The 21,274-nt window shown below is 39.3% G+C and overlaps 1 protein-coding gene across 2 annotated transcripts in view; it reads left to right on the plus strand.

Annotated features, from left to right (window-relative positions):
* The window catches only part of SCAPER (S-phase cyclin A associated protein in the ER), a 142,333-nt gene that overhangs the window by 43,681 nt on the left and 77,378 nt on the right, over positions 1-21,274 (plus strand). For both annotated transcript variants that reach the window (XM_017816921.1, XM_017816922.1), the window contains exons 18-21: positions 2,935-3,016; positions 3,127-3,279; positions 4,435-4,542; positions 18,054-18,190. In XM_017816921.1, the coding sequence (XP_017672410.1) occupies positions 2,935-3,016; positions 3,127-3,279; positions 4,435-4,542; positions 18,054-18,190 (480 nt within the window). The remainder of the gene's footprint in view (positions 1-2,934; positions 3,017-3,126; positions 3,280-4,434; positions 4,543-18,053; positions 18,191-21,274) is intronic.

Below are 21,274 nucleotides of genomic sequence, written 5' to 3' on the forward strand. Positions count from 1 at the left end.
TTCAGAAATGTATTGATCACCTTTCATCTTCCAAAGTCATGAGTGACATCATAAAGAGATTTAGCTTTCCATTAGATGTGTAATGAATTCTGGGTAGGATTTACAGCCTTTCCCAGGACTTCGTGGACCTTTCCTCAGTGTATTGAGCCAAGTCACAATGGGATACAGTGAGCTGGAATGAATCCTTCACTATATTGCTGTCGTTCACAGACACTTGAGGAAGGTTAGGACTGAGAGGGAGAATTTGGTCATGCTATTTTGAAAAGGTAGACACTGCATCTGTAAGGCTTCTGCATCTTTCTGGAATTTGAGGAAACCCTCACAGTGAGCAAATGTGAGATATTTGTCCCATTGACATCTTTGTCCTCTAAGCTCTTCTACAGTTAGAACTTGTCTAACAGCTCCAACCTAATTCTTCGCTCCTTTTGTTTAGTCAGTGATAATCTGCCACTTCCCTTTGTTGCACCCCAATTATTTCCTTATGATATGTGAGAAACTGCAATTTCCATTTCCCTTCTGTTAGTATTGTGTGTCAGCAAATTTCCTCTCTATTTGCTGCTATAACACTCAGTTTTCAAACACTTTGTACTTGATATTGCAGTACCGTGCTTGCACTTGTTTTTCTTTGCCAGATGCTGATTACACAGGAGAGATTTTGCCTTTTTTGTCTTTTTTTTTTTTTCTGATAATTTTGGGAAAGAGTAGGAAAGAATGTATTTGTGGTTTCCTACAATCTGTTATGTCAGAATGGCTTCAGAGCCATTACATGTCCTTAATAACAGTTCTGGGGTTTCTCTAACAGAGCAGAATTAGAGGAGGATTCGCTCTCCTGGTTTCCAAGTTCAGGGAGGGATGAGCCTGACAGGAAGTTGGCTGTGCTGTCCCCTCCATCCTGGATTTCAGTGTGTTGTGGTGGAACCTCGGGGTATCATTTGGTGTTTTGTTGGGTTTTTTTTTCCTGCTGCTAGGATTTAGCTTGTATCCTGAAGATTTAATACTTGCTGGAATGAATAATTTTTGTAATATCTTCTTAAAGTTTCTTCAGGATAAGCTTTACCATGTGCATCTGGTGGTGATTAAAGCATCCGTATGAAAGGAATAGTGTACTTAAAACTGACTTTAAAAGCCCCTCTGCCCTTATGGTACATTAACTTGTTTCCAGTAAGGTTTTAGTTGTAATTTCAAAGTATTTTTATATTCCAGAGAGTTGAAATCCATAATATGGAAAATTTTGTTCTTGTCAATAGAAATCATATACTGTACCCGAACCATGTAAAAAGAATGCTTTCAGAAGGGCTTCTGCAGGAGTAATGTTGGTGCTTTATAAATGGAAACTTGAGAATTTTGTTTCAAATACTATTAACCCAAAGTATGCAATGATAATAATTTGTTGGAGTTTGTAGCATTAAACAAATACGTAAAACCACAAACTGAAAGAAATAGCTAAAATAAGCTTTGGGTTTGGGTCATGTGTTAGTTGTGTTTTGTTTCAGCTCCTGATGTGAGTCAGGAGCTCTTTAAAATACAAAGACTGTAGTTCAGTTTTCCTTTATATACCTCAGGGGAGACAGCACATAAACTACCTAATGCTTCTCGTCCATCATCTCTTCCTCACCCCCCACACCCATGGCAATTCAAGAGTTCACTTATTCTTTCTGAAAGAACAGTTGTTTAGTGTTTATCATGTGACTTACTTCCTCCCCCATCTTCTTTCCTATCTGCTTTTGTGTTTTCTGTGGCTTTTTGTTTTCAAATGTTACTTTATCTGAGCCTTCTACTTTTATGTAAATGATTTGGGGTTTTTTATCAGATTTCTGTTTAAGAAACAAAAACCCACTCATAACAAAACCCATTGCAGTTTGGGTAATATTCCTTATGTTAGCCTTTCTAGTTCTGTCCCTCAAGCTACTTTAAGTTTAGAATGCCTTTTGAAAAGATGGCTGATGGCTTTGAATGACTTCATAGCTCAGTTTTACTCAAAGCTTTTGGCCCTTCAGAGCTGCCAGGCTTCTGGGAGAAGTGTTGCTCTCCCATCCCATTTCTTCTTGGACAAACAGCATGAGGAGCTGACTGTCTTCCTTAGTAGGATTTCATAGCTCCCTTGGCTTACTGATCACTAGGAAGTTGTTCTTGAAACTGTTACCTTTTCTCAGACAGGAAAGAAGCCCAAATCTCTTCAACAGGTGATGCTTGGGAATTCACAGGCTCTTTTGACACCCACATGCATGAGATCTGTGCTGGGGAGGGGAAGAAGAGTTGCTCGAAATGAAGAGGACAACTGAAGTGTGAGGCATGATTCAGTTTTGGGAAGAGGGATGTAGGGCACACAGGTTCAGTGAGCAAAGTAGGTCCTGACTGCAGTTCCATGGAGAAGGTGACAGATGAATGTCTCCTCTTTTGCTGTCCTTTGGTCTCTTGAACATTTAGAATTGCAGGATTCCAGAGCATCAGTTTATCACTCACAGCTGTACCGCTGGATGTTGGTCGGAGTTTCATCTGTAAGTTCCTGTATTCAGACTTCCTCTGATGAAATGTTTCTGTAGAACACACTGCCCTCAGTGCTGGGAAGTTTCTTTTCAATTTGCTGTTCCACTCCTCCCCTTTGGTTCACTGACTGCAGCTGTTGGCTGAAGGATGCAAAGGGTGACATGTTCTCACATTCCTCACTGTTGACTGTCATTGCTCTGATTTGGACTGAAGGATGGTCCAGGCACTGCTGCAGAGGTTCTGTGTCTGTCTTTATTAAATCATTCCAATGAAAATATTTGTATTCTCTGTTAACTAAGTTGCTTTTTGCTGTTTTTCTTTTCTCCCGAACCATCTTCAGCTGCATTTCTGGGTGTTCTTGTTCTCCATTTCTAACAGAAATCTGTCAGTATTATTCATGCTTTACATTATTGCAAGTTCTCCCTATTTTTCTTGTCTTTTGGTTAGAGATCGAGAAGAGAGGTTGGCAGCTCTTACTGCAGCTCAGCAAGAAGCCATGGAAGAACTACAGAAGAAGATTCAGCTGAAGGTATGAAGGGATACATTAGTTGAAAAATACATCCATTTTTCTTTGCACAGTTTGATTCCACCGTAATTCAACGTGATTTTTCTTCGTTGCTTTGATTATTTTCCATTCAGCATGATGAAAGTATTAGAAGACACATGGAACAAATTGAACAAAGAAAAGAGAAAGCAGCTGAATTAAGTAGTGGAAGACATGCTAATACTGATTATGCACCAAAACTCACCCCCTATGAACGAAAGAAACAGTGCTCATTATGCAATGTGATGGTAAGTTGGATCCAGGGAATACTGTTGGAATTGCTGGGCCAACCCAAGCCATGAAGGTACAAGTTGTGCTTCACTCACAGATGAAAGCGTTGCACATCTGCTGTGTCCCCTCTGCTCTGCACCTTATTCTTCTATCTATGTAAATCTATAAAGATGGGTTAGGGAGGATTTGAAAGAACTGTAGAGTTGTGGGTGGAGTGGAGAGTGTGGGCAGTGCCCAGTTATTACCTGTCTCTGCCAAGAAAAGCAAGGATCCTGGAGCATCAGATGGAAGGTGGTTTAAAGCCAAGTAAGGAATGTGGTTCTTTAGCAGGTAGCTGAGCTGTGAACACTTTGTTCTAAGATCCTGTGGATATTTGAATTTGCTGTGAGTTCAGGGGTTGATTGGACAGGTTTCATTGGATTGAAGTTCGCTGAAGGATATGGAGAAACCACATCAAACTCAAGAAATTCTTGAATTGAGTTTGGTTGGATGCTTAAAAGGGATGGAAGGGAAAATTAGTGTCTGCTTTGTCTCCTCTTCTCCTTCATTATCTTATTTTTTGATCACTGTTGGAAGCCTGGCAGATTTCCAACCTCCCAGGATATCTCTGCTTGTGTCTGCCCTTCCCTGTATCCCAGGAAAAATGCAGAAGAGAAGCCATACACTCACTGGGCAGGAAGATGGGAGATCTCTTCTTGTTGATAACTGGTTTCACTGATTTGCAAGGACTGTGCATTTATTGCAGCCTTATATGCTACTAAGCATTATTTCCTGTAATTGCTGAATTGAGCAACATTGCTTGGGATCACCTCAGGCAGTGCTGGAACAGAAACTCAGGCTCAGCAGACTGGAGTCTTGCAATACTCACTGATCATGCATCTCAGAATGAAAATCCAATATATGGAGTCAGATTGAAGTAAGAATGAGATGAGAAGCCAAGATTTTTTAATCTGTTATTACACTGCTGGCTAGCAAATAATTCTGTAGTTTACTCCTAAGTCCTGCATAAAAGATGTTTATGTAAATTAGGTTGAGGAGTAAAGTACTGTGCTTGAATTTTCTGAACATACTCCTGACAAAATGGCATATTTTTTATTATATTTTAAATACTGTTATTTATGGATGATGGAATTTGCAAAGGAAAAATAACTATTAAGTCACTGTCATTACAGATTTCATCAGAAGTGTATCTATTTAGCCACATTAAAGGGAAAAAACACCAACAAGCTGTGAGAGAAAACAGTAGTATACAAGGACGAGAGCTTTCAGATGAAGAAGTGGTAAGTTTTGTCATATTTTTTATATTATCTCTAGTTTTAAATGCCATTCAGCTGAGTAGCCTGTGAAAGTCTTGAGAATTCTTATAAAGGAATTGAACATTTAGCATGGGAATCATAGCAGACTAATGAAAATAAATGAAAGAAACAATGCATTCAAATGCTTCAGGCAATTGCCATTTGAAACAGATTCTCTATAAAATGTGACAAATCTCTATCAAAGCCATTTTTCATCTCACTATAATCCTTTTATCATAAAAATCTCATATATTGCCGGTGTTGGCATCTTGCATTTTTCCTTTGTTCCTTCTTGTTGCTGAAAATACCTCAGTCCTTCCTTACGTGGTCAGATGTGATGTCCTGTGCACCAAGGTCCACAGTGCTCAAAACTGTAGTGCTAAATTACTTTAAAATGTAAGGCTGGAAATGTTTTTTAAGTATTAACATTGCTAAGAAGAGCAATAGTTAATTTTTCAGTAGCTTCTTTAGAACAGTTGGCACTTCGGGTGATTTTTAGGAATTGAGGATGTTTCTTCCCAAATCAAGAGACTGTGCTGTAGAAAACACACCTGAATTGTTGTCTGGTTTAGTTTTTCTTTGCTGCTGCCTGAATTGAACTACAGGGTTGAGTCAAGGCCTTTTCTGTGGGAATTTGAGTTCTGCCACATCCCAAAAGAATTGTGAATGCCTGTGTATTGTACCTGTCAGGGGTCAGGAGGACATACTGAGCAGGCCAGTTCTTCAGTGCTGATTCAGGTTTAACTTGGTCATGTTTGGAAATCTGTTTCTGATGACACCCTTCAGTTGTCGTAATTTTTTTCACTTTCCTTCACAGTTTTTGTTACTATTTTATGTATTAAAATATCTGTGTTTGCAGCTTCTTACATCCAGTTGTAACATCTTTACTTTTTTAAAAAGCTTTGGAGAGTTAGGTCTCTGAGGTCCTGAAACCCACAGGGGTGGTTCTTGGTTGTCACTGAAAGAACAGAAAAAGATAATTGGAGAGATACAGGAGGCTGGAGGGTTAAATGTTTGCTGAGCTGCACTTTGCCACCCCTCCCCAATTGCAATGAAAGTACATAAACTGTTTTTTCAGCTGCTTTTTTTCCTCTTGGGCAGTGGTTAGTGGGCAGTTGTGTGATTTTGGATTGGGTGTTTAGGTGCCAGGCGTACCTCACTGGATATGTGCTGCATCCCTTTGCCTGGAAACACAAGCTGGGAGGCCAAAGTGTGGCCAGTCTGTAGCACTGGAATGGGCTGGAATCTCTCCAGCCTTTGCTGGTGTCTGTCTGGCCACTGGTGACTGAACTGTGGTTCTTGCTCAGATGAATCTGGAGGAAAACAGTGAACTGGATCTCCTTTTGGTTTAGCATTATCCACTCTTCACAGCACGTGATGTGGTGGCTTAACAATTCCAGCTTCCCGAAAAAGGCATTGCTCAGGACTCTTCCTGTGCTCTTTCCATTCCACACAGCTCTGCTCTCTCTTCACATGCAATGGTAGCTTTATTTTTAAGGAGCTTGGGAAGCAAATAACATCATATTTTCCTTTTGGACAACCTGAACCCATGCTAGATGGTGACAAGACAAGCTCTGATGATCTCTGGTATCCCAGGAAATCCCAGAGCAGGACAAGGTGTGATAGACTCTATTCTGGCATAGGGAACATGTACTTTCCAGCATATTTTCTTCACGTACCAACAGCTGCTTTTGCACCCAGCTGATGGAAACAGAAGTTCCACTAGAGGGCACAGAGATCCTGATTTTTGTGGGGTCCAACATCATGTGCTTAAATCCAGGGTTTCTCAGCAAAAAATTTTGATGTGAACTTAAGACCAAGTTTAAGGCTAAATGTATGTTTTTCTTGAATAATAATGCAGGAGAGAAAGGAGAGAACAGTTCTAACTGAATGAACAGTTTGAGGATTGTGATAGTGGATTTTAATATTCTTCAGGGGGTGCACAGTATTTGGCATGCTGGCAACATATGGATGCTTCCACTGTTAAATATTTTATATATTATGTATAGCTGTATTTCAATTAGTCTAACATTCTGAATTATATTCTTGTAATCTGAAATTTCCTTGGCTTGAGGCCCTATCTGCTTTTCATTACTTATTATTTTTTCCAAAGAGCAGTAGTAAGATATGCATGTTAGGGATATGGTCACTGCAACGTAGGAAAGTAGTTTTATTTATTGGAGCAGTCTGCTTTGTGTACCTCTTTATTCAGCATGCACAGTTAATGCCACCTCCACAACTAAAGCCCTCAGTAACTTCTCAAGTTTTGAAATAATTGAGAAAAAAAATCAAGAGTATTACATAGAAGTAAAACCAAATCCCAGGGAAGCTTTGTAATACCCATAGTTACTTATTTATCACTGTTTTCAATTTTTTAGTCAGTGAAGGTAACTCTAGTGAGAACATACTTGTACTACTTAAAGTTATTACTTGTCATCTGTGATGTCTTTAGATTATATATGTCTTGCCTGTGACCCTTCTTCTTTGACAGAAAAGATTTTATTTATATCACCTTTGACCTAATAAAATTTCACCTTTAACCTTATGCACTTGACACCCCAGATAACTTACTCTTGATCTCTGACTCATTTTGTGTTCAGCCTGCTCAGTATAATAGGGAGCTGCCTAGAAAGAAAGCTTTTTTGAAATTGTAATCTGATCATAGAATTTCTTTGTTATTACTTGAGAAATCACAGGACTTGAAATATTTTCGTCTGTTTTGGTGTCTCAGAAGGTAAGATTTAGGTATCTCCTTAAGACTTCAGAAACTGATTTAAATAAATGATTATATCATTTCTCTTCACATGGTAAGGATTGTTTTTGGTTGATGTGACTGTAAACAGAAAGTTAAAAACTGTACTAAATGGTCATTGACACTGAATTTTCCAGGCTGGGTGGATGCTAGGATTTGATCTTACCAGATGGAAAAAGAAACTGATACATTCTAGGGCTTTTCTCTTTGCTGTAGCATTTATAAGTTCTGTACTTTTACAGACATTTTCAGAGATAAAAGCAGATTTCATGTTGGAGCAGCATCCCATTGTTTTGGAATTAAACGTGTATTATGTTTAATTCCATCCTGTGAGGTAAATTCACTTGTGGCTGTGATGTGCTTGGTGGAACACACAAACAAAAGAGTTTTGCTTTGAAGGAAGATACTAAAAATGAAAAAGCGTGAAGTTCTTTCTCAGATTGTGTGACAGCTTCGTTTCACCTCAGCCTTTTGGGAGAAAATCCCCTCATTTAGGGGTTTATTAGTCTCCAGCTGGAGCAGATGGAGATTTCTCTTACAGAGAACACCTACGGGTTTTGAAACATTTTGAAACGTGTGCAAGCAAATTAAAGTTCTATTCACATTTTTTACTTCCTTCGTAACTTTGCTTTTGTCTGGCCTTTTATAGATAGATGAACTCACATAGTTGGTAAAAACTCTTCCAGCAGGCTAAAAGCCATCTTTCCTTCCCTACCTTTCTGAAGCTTTCACTGTCCCACGTGGTTTCACCGCGATCTTTGGTGCAGTAACAACCTTCTGTCTCCATTATCTCTCCCTGCTTAAATGCCTGGCTTCTTCCATCAGGCTCTCAGCTTTCCCTCCTTTTTGCCTTGCCATTTTCTGTGCTATTGATTTCCCGTCCCCTCTCTCAATATCCATATTGCTTTCAGCTCAGCAAAAGATGTAAACAGTGTAAGCAATTTGCTTTCACTGACTTCACTGGAATCAATTAGTATGTTTGTAGTCCTGGCTAATTACTTTGCTGAATTAAAGCCTGTGTGACACAAAGACCTCACTGAGAAGGTGCCTGTGAAAGCCACGGGACAACACCTGGTGATTTCATTAGGCTGAGGGGTCTCTGCAAGGACCTTGTAGATGTTTGCTCCCACTTGTAGCTCCTATTGATTCATTTTTATGCCCCTCTGCTTTCCCTTTTGTCTTTGCCTTTCTTGCCTGTCCTAGTTTGCTTTGAGAAATACCCCTAAGATCAGGAATCCTTACAGCTTGCTCCCTTTGAACCATTGTCCCAGCTCTTGTCTGTATCTCCTGGCATTTATTTATATGCCATGGTTTAAAGGTACTTTTAGAATATAAATCATGTCATGCCATGTGGTCTATGAATGTTTCCAATAAGTGAAAAGTACTTCTAAAAACCAGATGAAATAGATAACTTGGCAGGAGTTGCTTAATTTATATAAGGTGCATGCTAAAATTTTATGTATTCCGAAGCAGGATGGAGGAATATTAATGAACCTTTGTTTGCATATGTGAAAAATGTGCCTTTTTTTATCAGGGAAGAAAACTGACTCTATTGTCGTTATATAAATGAAACAAAGAACTTCTAAGAGGTGTATTTAGATCAAATGAAAACATAATCCCATGGTGGAGCAGAGAGGTAGTTGTTGTCTGAAGACTGACAGCGCTAAAATGTGAGGATTTATATAAAGATATGGTTGGTTGAGCCCACCCACATTCCTTTGAAAAAAACAGCTGGCCAGTGCCTGAAGCTCCCTCAGGAGTGTTTGCTGCCCAGTTGGCCGGGGCTGCAGTGTGAGCCTGCCCTGGCACAGCCCTGCCCAGGGCCCAGGCTGTGATTTACACCCTGTGCTGTGCTGCTGCAGGACGTGCTGGGAGCCAGCCTGGGCAGGGCTGTGCTGGGAGCCAGCCTGGGCAGGGCTGTGCTGGGCCCTGTGCTGTGCCAGCCAGGTGAGGGTCACAGCCAGCACAGCACACGGGCAGAGCTGATGTTCATGGCTGTTGGAATTTCTAAAAGCTTTTTAGGGTGAGGAGTTGTCGTTCTGACAGAAATGGAGCTGTTCTCTCAAAGTTATGTTCCGCTTCCATTATTTGTTGCAGAGGAAATTACTGATGGAAAGAGATGTGGGAATAGTTTCATGCCTTACCCTTGCTCTTTTTCTTCAGTATTTACAAGGAGCTTTCTTGTCTGGGACACGATGATGCCTGGAGTTTGCTAAATTTTTTTTTTTTAGTTTGCTATGTTTTCATTAACAGTTAAATATAACTATTGTTTTATTACTTCAGCCTTAGCAGTATTGAAAAGAATGCATTTGTTTTCCTTTCTGAATCAGTGTTTTCAAGTTCTTCTATTTAAATGAATAATAGTGTTCTGTGAACTCCTTTGGTAACCTGTCTAAAAGATATAATTAAGCAAGGTGGAAAATAATAATAATAAAGATTATTAATTTTTTAGTGTCATCTAATAGAGGAGTTTGAGGTATTTGTACCCACAGGTATGTGGTCTTTTAAAAATTATTACACACATTAATAGTTCTCTTTTTTGTTCTGGAACATCCACGTGTGTGTTACATGTTTACTTGTATTCACAAAGTCACTGAATGGTTTGGGGTGGAAGGGACCTTTAAACTCATCTTGTTCCCACCCTCTGCCGTGGACAGGGACACCTTCCACTACACCAGGTTGCTCCAAGCCCCATCCAACCTGGCCTAGGACACTTCCAGGGAAGGGGCAGCCCCAGCTGTGAAGTCTGTGTGCCCAATGTTTGCAGCCCTGGGGTGTGTTTGCACTTCATCTCTGGTGACATTTGCCTGCTCTGTCAGACCAGTGCAGTACAGGGAGATGATCCCGACTCAGCTCTGGTGGTACAGGGCACTGAAGCCAGTTCTGGGCAGTATGGTGGTGCAAACTATAGTTTGGTCATATGTAGAACAATATTCCTGTGTCTTTTATCCCCAGACTTACAGAATATAGACTTCATTGTAAAGTCATTTTTTTTTCTTGGCATCTGATTATAGTTCTCCAACAGTAGCCCATTTTTCTTCTCTGTGGCTCAGTGGAAGCAACCTGTAAATCACTTGCAAACAAGAACTCCCCCATCCCAGTAAAGCCTCAGGTTCTGGTTGAGTTGGCTTTACTCAGTGTTTTTTTCCTGAGGAAGGAAGGATTACTTTTTAGAGAAGGGTTGTGTGTTGCTAGAGGAGTGGAATTGGGCCAAGCATCTGTGGTCCATTTTTTGTTTATGGATTTTTCATATCTGTTGGATACCTGTGGTCCTTTCAGCCCAGGAACTCAGGCCATGTCATGCTGCTGTGAATGCTTCTGTCCTGGAAGAAGCTGTCATGAACAATCAAGTGATTAGAAAGTCTAATCCACGGTGCAGCTTGCAGAAGGTCTCTCAGTGCTCCATACATCAATTCTGCTTTGTTGTACTTTGTGTAGCAGTAGCTTCTTACCTTTAATTTATTATAAAGTGTTGTTTTTCTTGGCAAAAACGTACGTGATTAATTGTTTATTGGCCGTGCCTTTAATTGTGATAGATCAGTGCCAGCAGCTGCACTCTTCCTCTTTTTGGCTTGGATGTCTTGGATATTCACAGCCAGTAAGAAAAACTACTGCTGGCAGGGCCAAGTGCACTCTCATCTCCCTGTTTCTCTCAGTTGCCCTTGCAGCCACATGATAATGTCAGTGCCTTCCAGCTTTCCTCCCTCGTCTGCAGGGATGCTTTCCATGGCCAGGATGCAGAATTCTCATTCTCACAGAGGAAACACCTTTACTTTGCTTTCTGTTGCCCCAAGTGGGAAAGGGAATGATATTAAAAATTTGAAGAAATACCTGAACCTACTATTAAGAGTGTTATTTGCTATTTATCTTAGTGGCAGACTGTTGTGTCATTGAATTTAAGGACAAGCAAGGTGACTGAAAGTGCAGTCAGTACTAGCAGTAAAAATTGTATTTAGTTTGGACATGCTGAAAAGCAGGATCATGAAAAAAATTAATTAAATTCAAGATGTGAAGGAAATAGTATGTGAATATTCGTTACTTTATAACCTGTTTCTTCATATATGTATCAACTGTAATAACTCTTATTAATGCTAACAGGTAAATACCTTTTCTTAATCTGAATCTTCATATTTTGGAGTGGATCGTCACTTGTGGTCTTATAACAGTGTTTGATTTCTTTATGATTAAGAATTAATGATCATTTGTGTTTCAAGCTGTCATTGTTTAAAATCGAAATATGCTTCTGATATAACTCACAGTCTGCTTCAGCATCTGTTTTCCATACTAAATATTGTCCTAGGCTGTGAGGAAAAAATAAAATACTGAGGAGTTTTGTTGAAACATGTAGTAAAATCATGAACAAATATTCCTGTGGTAATGTGATTTAGAACTGAGCCTTTAAAAACCTTAAAAATTTGGCAAATATATCCCATAAGTGACTATATACACAAGTAAGAAACCATTATTCCTGACATTGGCAATAAATATTGAAAACATATTTAAATGATTTTCTGCAGTTATAGGGGGGTGTTTATTTTGTAACAGGTAGAGGTGTAGAACCAAAAGGTATAGTAGCCTTCAGAATAGTTACCAATTGATTTGTTAGAATATATTCCTTATGTACCTTACCTTTATGGAAAATACTCAGTTTGATATATGTATTTTTTATTAAAATGGTAAATGAATGACAGCCATTATTATATGATATAAGCTACTACAAGTATTTCTTTATATATTAATGCTGATATAAGGGGGCAAGTAACAACAAGTGTTTGAGTGTTCTGAATATGGAATTGAGGTAAATAGCTAGAGTCAGATGTTTTTCAAGTTACCTTGGTCTGCAGAATTGGGTTAGAAAACTTATAAGAATGCCTTTTCTTTCAGAACTTGGGGATTCAAGGTTGGAAAGAATACAAAAATAATAAGAATAACCAGTCTTATGGTATTCTGGCACTCCTGCTTCAGTTCTGGCCAGAATCCAGAAATATGGAAGGGAATGAAAATGAAAAAATAACAGAGGAAAAAACTCTATAAACTCTTCAGATTCAGGAAGGTCATTCTGGCTCAGTTTGTCGAGTGAAAGTCCAATGGCTGGGAAGGTTTTCCACTTAAATGACATGGTTAGTTTATAAATAATGGAACCAGGGTTAACTGAGCCCTGGTTCACACTGTGTGCAGGACAAACCGACAGGGGACAGTCAGACCTTCCCCTGCCTGGAGCTGGACAGAGGATTTCACTGCAGAGCTGCTTTGTGGGGCCCTCCAAAGCTCAGAGGAGGCACCAGACAATACCTGATGCGCTGGGTGCTGGTCCTGCCCGCTCCTGCCAGCCCCTGGCTGGGTTTTCAGAGCCTGGCTGTTCCTGCAGCCAGCCCAGATCAGAGGGTGCCCAGGAGCACAGGGACTGCAGTTCCAGCTGCCCTGCAGCAACACAGCCAGGCTGGGCTTTTCTTCTTGGCTCAGAGGCTTTGCTGCAAGATTGTCCTGCCTACTCAGGCTTGCCCCAGGCAGAATTCATGAAAAGGCAACACTTACTTAACAAGAAAGGAACGGGAAATAAGTGTTTGTGTTACTCTTGGTCCTCACTTTAGACTGAGGAATTTCTTGGGGAAGGATTCTGTTTGGCACACTTCACAATTTAATAATGTCCCTACGGATATTTGCTGAGTAGTGAAATAGTAGCTTATATGTAACACAGACAGCCAAGAAGTGTCATAGTCAGAGATGGGGTAGGAACATAATTTTGCAGTTGTGTTCTGCTTTGATAAATACTTACATATCCAAGGTTTCATCTGCAAGGACAGATACGTGGATGCTGCTGCTGGAATCAGGATATTAAATGGGTAGTGCTAGTGAAGAGTATTGGTGTTGTGAATAGGTATTGTATGAAGAGGATGTCAGTTAGGAAATTTCTTCTCCAGCTGTTGTATTTTATATAGATTACTGAGGTTCAGAATCCAGTTTATGGTATGGTTTTCCTCATCCAAGCAGAAGTGGACCCTATTCAGCTATATAGCATTTCAGCATTTTGTAGTATTTGCTACACTGCTCGTGGAAAAACTTTGCAATTCTATTTGTTCTGCAGTCTGAAAATGTATTGCAGAGGATATTGATTGTAATGCTGTTATTCCTGTAAATGTAAACATGTCAGGTAAGAAAAAGGAGTGTAATTCAGTGTAGAGAGAAAAGCTTGGTTATAAGAAGTGCTTAGTCAACTAAAATTATCAAATTCACGATATGAAACGAGCAGGGTAGATTTTCTGTTTCAGGCAGTTGAATGGGACTAGGCAATAACCAGCAAGAATGTGACTTCAGGGGTGACCTTATTAGTTTTAGCTTTAATGGTTTTGGCAACTCAATTTCTCTTGTAGTTTGTAGATGAGGCCCATCTGTCGCATTTGGAAAGTTTCAGGATTCTCGATGACTGAGAGTCAGACTGGCTGAGGATGGAGGGAGAAGGGAGGAAAAGCAGAGTCATTTTTTGTAAATAACCTAATTTCTGTCTGCTTCGTGGTGGCTGCAGTTTTACATGTGCATTTAATGTTAGTCTTTATCACCTTGCTTGTAAACCAAGCATTGGAACTTTTACGGGAAATTTATGTTCTTTTAAAAATTACTTCGGCATTATATAAAAATTATTAGAGGTTATATGGCTTTGTCAAATAACAACATGTGTCTGTACAGAATGCAGTTCAATATCACCTGGAATATATTTACTATGTTACTTTTCTGCTTCATAGCTTTTTCAGCTAGAGACTGAGAGTCTCCCTCTAAGAAGCAGGTCCAGTATACCTGGGGATTTTTAGAAGTAACCCTAAGCTTTGATGAATGCACATAAATAACACTGGAGAGAAATAGCAGGAGTATTTCTACTCTCAGAGGTTGCTGAGCCATCATCATCTTAGTATACACAGAGGAACATATACAGGGGATCATGAAGAAATACATTAGCCCTCTGTTCTTGTTTCCATATTTTGCAGCTGTACATCCCAGCATGGAACAATCTGGCTGCTCTTTGTGGCACAGATTCTGCCATCTCTGGGAAAGCTGATCCCTTGTTTTGTGCCAGCATTGATTTCAGCTGTGGAGCTGAGAGGATGAGTAGCAAGTATGAGAAGTGATGGCAGAAATCTGATACATAATGACCATCATAGCTGGTTCTGTTTTAATCCTGAGATAGGGAGTGTTCTGTTAGGACAGAACCAGCAAAATTCATAAGCCTTTAAAACAGAGCTTTAGAGAAATTGTGCAGCTAAAACTGATAGGACTGAAACCTCACTGAACATTTTCAAGTAGGTGTGAATACAAATCTTAATGACAGAAGATTTCAGTAAAAAAGAGCCTCTACTTAATAATGCTTTGCATTTTTAATGGCCTAAATTCTCCAAAGATCTGGTGCTTTACTAAGACCTGGAGATTTGGGGTCAGAATGTGCTCAGCATAGCACAGAATGAGGCCAATAATGACCCTTCACTTGTAAAGACAAACTCAGAATGCTTTTAGGGAGAGGGTAAATTAATTTAGTCTCAGAAATTCTTACAGCATATAGCATTTACTTATATAAAAATAATAACAAAAAAAAATTGAAAAGCTTTCAGGAAGAAGTGACTGGATTACCCAGTTATTCTGCATTACCTTTATTAGAAATACACCCCCTGAGACTGAGGAGTTTCATTATGGCTTAAATGAAAGTTTGCTTTGGAAACACTGCACTGGCCTCACTCCCTTTGGTTGTTACTTTTGTGATATGTTAACCTGTCCAACTAATGGCCATGTAGGTAAAATTACTCATTAAAAGGATGGGACATCCTGTACTTCAGTGTGACTCAGTGGATTTTCAAACCTTAATATTTTCAGGTAACTGGTAGGAGGTTGGGAGTAAATATTTTCCCCCTGCTTTGAAGGGTGCTGTGGCAGCAGCTCTCTTCAGGTACCATTGTCATCCAACACCAAGCTATTAATTTTACTTGTTTCACACCTGAATGGTGTCGATCTGCCCACTGTGCTAATCCCACGCTTTGATCTGTACCTTCAAGAAGTGACTGTTTTTGTGACACAAGGTATTATTACTCTAGTCTGCCTTTAATGAGCTGTGTGTATGAGGTCTGATAATATCCCAAACCGCCACACGTGAAAGCTGAGAACTCTGAGAACCATCCTTCCCGGAGGTGCCTGAGTTCATGTGAACAAACGTGGGTGACCACGGGCTGTGCTCTCTTGGCCCCACAGGCTGGGGGATGAATGTGCTTGGTGAACCCTGTAGTTCTCTTCGGGTCCTCTGCTAAGCCACAGATAAGATGATGAAAAAGGAGATGAGTGTCTGGGAAGGGGATGCAGAGCTTTGTCTCCCTGATTCCTGCCCAGCACAAGTGTGACCCCGTGGTTGCAGTGCTGCCCCTCTCGAGGGTGGGGGCCATTCCACAGTGTAGTGGCCACTTCATTCTGCTCTGCTGTCCCTTGGAAGAAACAACAGTTTGAAGATCTGATGAACCAAAGTCCCAGTTTCACTGTTGAACAAAGATGTAGAGCTACAGTAACCTTTGTTCTGTGTGTTACAAGTGCTGCATCTCACTGGTGAGGCATGAGCTAAGCTAAGGGTGGTGCCAAGGTGCACTGGTGCTGTTTGGAAAGCAGGGATGTACCTACCCAATCCCACCGAAATAATTCATAAATAGCTTTTTTAAGAGATGTCACAGGTGAAGTACCCTGAAGCTTGGTAGCAAAGCAGTAGTGCCATAGTCTGTTCTGAGGAAGTCCTTTCTTTTCTTAACACTGACAGGCTCAAACTCATTGTTTCCTGTGAAGTTTGAACCTTATGACCAGGCTTCTGGTTTTTAAGGGAAATTTAGGGGAAAAGCTATTTTTAAGTGGGCCACATCTCTCTAAAGAGACAAAATTGAACTTAGATTTCATAGCCAGGACAGGGATGGTGAAGGGGCTTGAACACAAGTGCTGTGAGGAGAGGCTGAGGGAGCTGGGGTTGTTGAGCCTGGAGGAGAGGAGGCTCAGGGGAGACCTCCTCACTGTCTGCAATTCCCTGACAGGAGGGGGGAGCCAGGTGGGGGTTGGGCTCTTCTCCCAGGAACCAGCAGCAGGACAAGAGGGCACAGCCTTGAGCTGTGCCAGGGGAGGTTTAGGTTGAATATTAGGAAGAAATTCTTTACAGGGAGAGTGCTCAGCCATTGGAATGGGCTGGGCAGGGAGGGGGTGGATTCACCGTCCCTGGAGATGTTTAAGGACAGACTGGATGTGGCATCAGTGCCATGGGCTGGGAACCAGGGCGGGGTTGGATCAAGGGTTGGACTTGATGATCTCAGAGACCTTTTCCAACCCAGCTCATTCTATGATTCTTTGATTCTGTTCTGCCCTGCTACAGGTGGGTTAAGAACTAACTCATCACAAACTGTTGCCCTCCTGACTCAGACTCACAGGCACAACCTTCTGAGATACCTTTAGGAAGTTTTCTTTTAAGTACTTCTTGCTAAAATTAAATAATATTAAGGGCAGGGAAAATGCTTACAGAAGCTGTTAGAATGATGTTACCTGTGGCTGTAGCAATATATAACAATATGCACAGTTTGAAGAACTTCAGTATTCCTCAAATACATTGAGGAAAAAGTGCTCAGGTGTGCTGGGAGGTATCCAGGGTAGCAGTGGAGCAAAGTGAAAGTTGATGTTACTTTTAGAATTTGCTTAGAGTATTATGCTGGATTACTTCTGTCTAATATTAATTCAGTGTTCGTTTTGCATTTATATGATTTAAGATACTTATTTCATTTACTGTTTTCACCAAATATATATTGCTAGGTTATATCATGCAGCAATGCTTTCCAAAAACTAAGTGGTCTTTTTCCAGGAAATTTCACAGAGATTTATTTTGTTTTCAACAGGCATAGTATTTTCCTCCATCAGTGAAAGAAAATATAGGTTGTTTTCTGGAAAATGCTGTCTATAAATTTTTTAACGCTTCACCTTTTACTTTGAATTTTAAGGACACTTACCAAAAAGGAAGGAATAACCACTTCTGGTTGTGGCCCTAATCATATTCAAGGCTAAATTATCCTAATAAGCAGTGGTAACCTGTACTTCATAATATGTTTGGTATTCTACAAGAAAACAGATATAAGCCTCAGTGGATTAAAAATTCTGTAAATACATTCTAATAACTGGCATTAAACTAGTTGTTTAGCACTTCTTCTGTGGGAAGCAGAGATTTTACCAATATTTTACTTAAATTCAGATTTGTTCATGTGAGAGGAAAAGTAATATTCCCGCTAATAAATGGTAATATTGTAAGTAGTGAATAGTTTCAATGTATTTTAATAAAGTTAAGGCAAGTTTAGATTTTCATGAAGAGTTAAAATAAAAACCAGAATTAGCTTCTTTAATATAGTGAATTATGATAATAGAGCAGGTTTCATGTAGCTGTAAAGGGCAGCTTGGAGGAGAGAAGATGTCAGCTTGGAGTTCATACTTGTTAAATGACAGTTTCTTGAAAATAAGGCACAGTATTTATTCTTCTTTTAATAATTATTCTCCCTTTTTAGAAAATAGCCATTATTTGTTCTCTCCAGTGTAAAATAATCTCTTTCCCAAGATCTATTTTAAAATTTGACTTCATTTTCATAACCTCTTGTTAAACATTATAAACAGAACAAAAATAATACTGTTTTATCCTGTGAAGGTAATATGTGACCTCCATCACATACTATAACATTAAATATTATTTCACTGTTTTCTGCAGGAGCACCTGTCATTAAAAAAGTACATTGTGGACATTGTGATTGAGAGTTCTGTTCCTGTGGAACCATTAAAAGATGGAGAGGAGAAGCAAAAAATTAAAAAGAAAGCCAAGAAGCTAAAGGCACGGATGAACTCCAGGTAGTACAAATTCCTTTTTATTTTTTTTTTCCTTTAAGTTTTGTTCTAAACTTTACCTTTTGTCCTTTAGTATGAGTGCAGTGGAAGGCTGAAAAAAAATGTAAAATTATTTGCTTTGGGAGTGTCTTGAAAATAACACTGATGAGCCTAATTTATGGCCACTTTCTCTGATTGAGAAAGAAAACTGAATATCGATCTGGAGCCCTTGGTTTCACCTGTTAAGAGCTTTTCTCATAATTGGATGCCAGTGCCCTGCCAAAACTGTAGCCTCTTCTAGCATACAATAGCATGTTTAAATTTGTGTAAACCATGCCTATTTTTCTTCCTAGCTATTGATTTTTAAATGAAGTATCAAAGAAAATCAATAGTAATCAACAAATAGGAGTCAGCCCGCTGTGGTGTCAAATCCCATGACTAAATTTAATCATTTTTTGTTGCCTGTCACAACAAGAAGAATAAAAATATCTTAAAATGGAAAGTGAGCTGTCAGACCTGCAATTTGTTCTTAGTCTAAAAAGTGACATCTGCAAATCAGTCTGATGTGCAGGACATCATTATGTCATGAACTGGCAGTGTCACTCTAGAGCTGAACAGTCCCCAGCCGAGGTTAACACTTAATTGAATATTGTAATATATTTTTGCATTTCTCTCTAAAAATACTTCTCAGTAGGTAAGAGTCATTGCTATGTATTTTCCCTGCCTTCTTAAGCAAGAAGGGCTTCAAAGAAGAGAAGAACACCTGCGTGGATTTTTAGAGCTCCAGTAAAAATGAGATGCTTTATTAACTCATGATAGTGCTCATAAAGGCACATCAGTCTTCAAAAACACCACACTTTTACAATGTATTGCTGTTTCTGATTGCTTTCCTCTTTGAATGAGCAAATCCACTGTCTGAACAGCACATTAGAACACACTGTTGAAAGTGGATAATGTTCTTCCAGGTTTCTGATTGCTCAAGATGCAGAGTTATTCATATGACCTGTTGATTTAATGCAGTTACTGGGTCCAATCTCCAGAGCTGCTTCTGTTGAATTTAGTCAAAGATTTGTCAGACCTCAGAATACAGGTTCAAATGATAAATAGTTTGTTATTGGCACTGAGAGGAGAAAAACTTTTTCGGAACAACTTGAGTTCTTACGTGTCAGACTGCTGGGTGAGTCAGCATATTCGTCATGAAAAATTGTAATTAAAACAGTAATAAAGGGACATCATTTTACAAAGGTGATGTACTATTTAAAATACAGGGAAAGCTTCAAAATCTAAGAGGAGTTATCTTGGCAAGACATGAAATCCATGTTCATTAGGCTTGTTTTTCCTACTGAAGGGTGACTAAACTTTTCAGTGGGTTTGCTGTCCTGGAAGATAACTCAGAGTTAAATCGAAGATTTCACGATGAGTTTTCTAATGTCAACACAAAAAGCTTACTAATAAAAATGTCCATTAGTGGTATAAAGCAAAGGTGTTTTGATGTTGATAATTTGGAGTTTTGTAGGTGTTAGTAGATTATCTACAGACCATGTTTTAGTACATATCTACAAGTCTCCCTCTTCCCTATAAAAAGAAACAGTTACAACAAATACCCTTACACCTCAGCTCTTGAAATGATGCATTCATTTCAGTTTCTAGGAAACTGTGATATTTTAAAACTGGAAAAAAATAAGAACTGCATCCAAATAGGTTCCTGTTGCTCTCCTGAGTTTCCAGGTCTTAAATCACTCCTGCAATATCAAAGCAATGAAGGGCGGAGGTGAATGAGGGGACAAATGGTGATCAATGGGATATTAGATATGTTGAGAAGTTTTGTTAGTCTTATTAATTATATTTATAACCCTAAGCCATTTAACTGGTGCTATCAGTAACAACTGATATATAGCTGAGTAAATTATCTCAGGTTATTGTGGATGTGCTGCTGGCAGAAGAGTATTTGGGTGCTCCCATGGCAAAAGGAGTCCTGATGAAAGCCAAATTTGAGCATTAGAGGTGGCTACCATATAGTTGGTGTGTGCTTTACAATGGATTTAAAGCACTCCAGCCACGTGCATTTGGTAACAGGTATTTGGGGTGATTTTTCAAGTTCGACTGACTTGTCTGTGCAGAAGCTGACATGTGTTGTTGCTGGGTAAGAAGGCAAAAGGTTAATAAAGGAATCTCACCTTCGTGTTTAATACTGAATTCAGCTGTGATTAATGGCTTTATTAATGACCCACAAATCAGAGCTGGTGGTGATGTAACAATATTTGCGTGGAGCATAAGTTGGAACGGTTCAGCTGAGGGAAGATCTGAGCAGCTTTGGGAAACTCAATCCATTTATGGGAACAGAAAATATAAAGGAAAGTTCACTCTATATACCTGAGAGAAATGTGTCTGCATCACTGCAGTGCCTGGATTAGTTTTGCTTTATGTGTGTGTGTGTTATTAAAAGCAGGTTACAGGATTAGCACTGTGAATCCTGCTTTGGTGCACGAGCAAATCGTGATTTTCACCTGTTGGCACGGGCTGGCTGGAGTGAAAACAAGCAGTGGAAAAACATCTTGTCTCCCTCTTCCTACTTTTTGGCATATAGCCAGTGTAAATAATAGTTTTAAGGGACTAAAGAGGTTGTGTTTCTGTTTCCAGCAGTAAAACAGTCATTCTTTGAGGTGTTTCTATGTCGTTTGCCTAAAATTTATTATATTACAATACAATCAGTAGTTACATAAAAATGCTCCTTTGCCTGTAAATATAACCAAGTATTTATGTGTTAATTATAATCTGTGATGTACTGATCTGATCTGCACTACATGTCTAAATCACTAATATTTTATATAATAATTATATATTTTATATTTATACATCATAATATAAATTATTATATCACTAATAATTTTATAATAGGCAGTAGATTACTACATTTCTGTGTATCACTTGTGCAGTTTTCTACCATTTCAAAAGTCAACTTAAATATGCCATTTGTATACTGATGTTATTCTAAAGCAGTAATATTAATCATAAATTGCTAATGGCCAGTAGTTCAGCACCAGTCTGGATTCTGACAGGGCAGCTCTGACAGAAATGCTGGGCCTTACTGTGAACCAGGAAAAACCC

The sequence above is a fragment of the Lepidothrix coronata genome, unplaced genomic scaffold (assembly GCF_001604755.1).
Source record: "Lepidothrix coronata isolate B3197 unplaced genomic scaffold, Lepidothrix_coronata-1.0 Scaffold58, whole genome shotgun sequence".
Classification (NCBI taxonomy): Eukaryota; Metazoa; Chordata; class Aves; order Passeriformes; family Pipridae; genus Lepidothrix; species Lepidothrix coronata.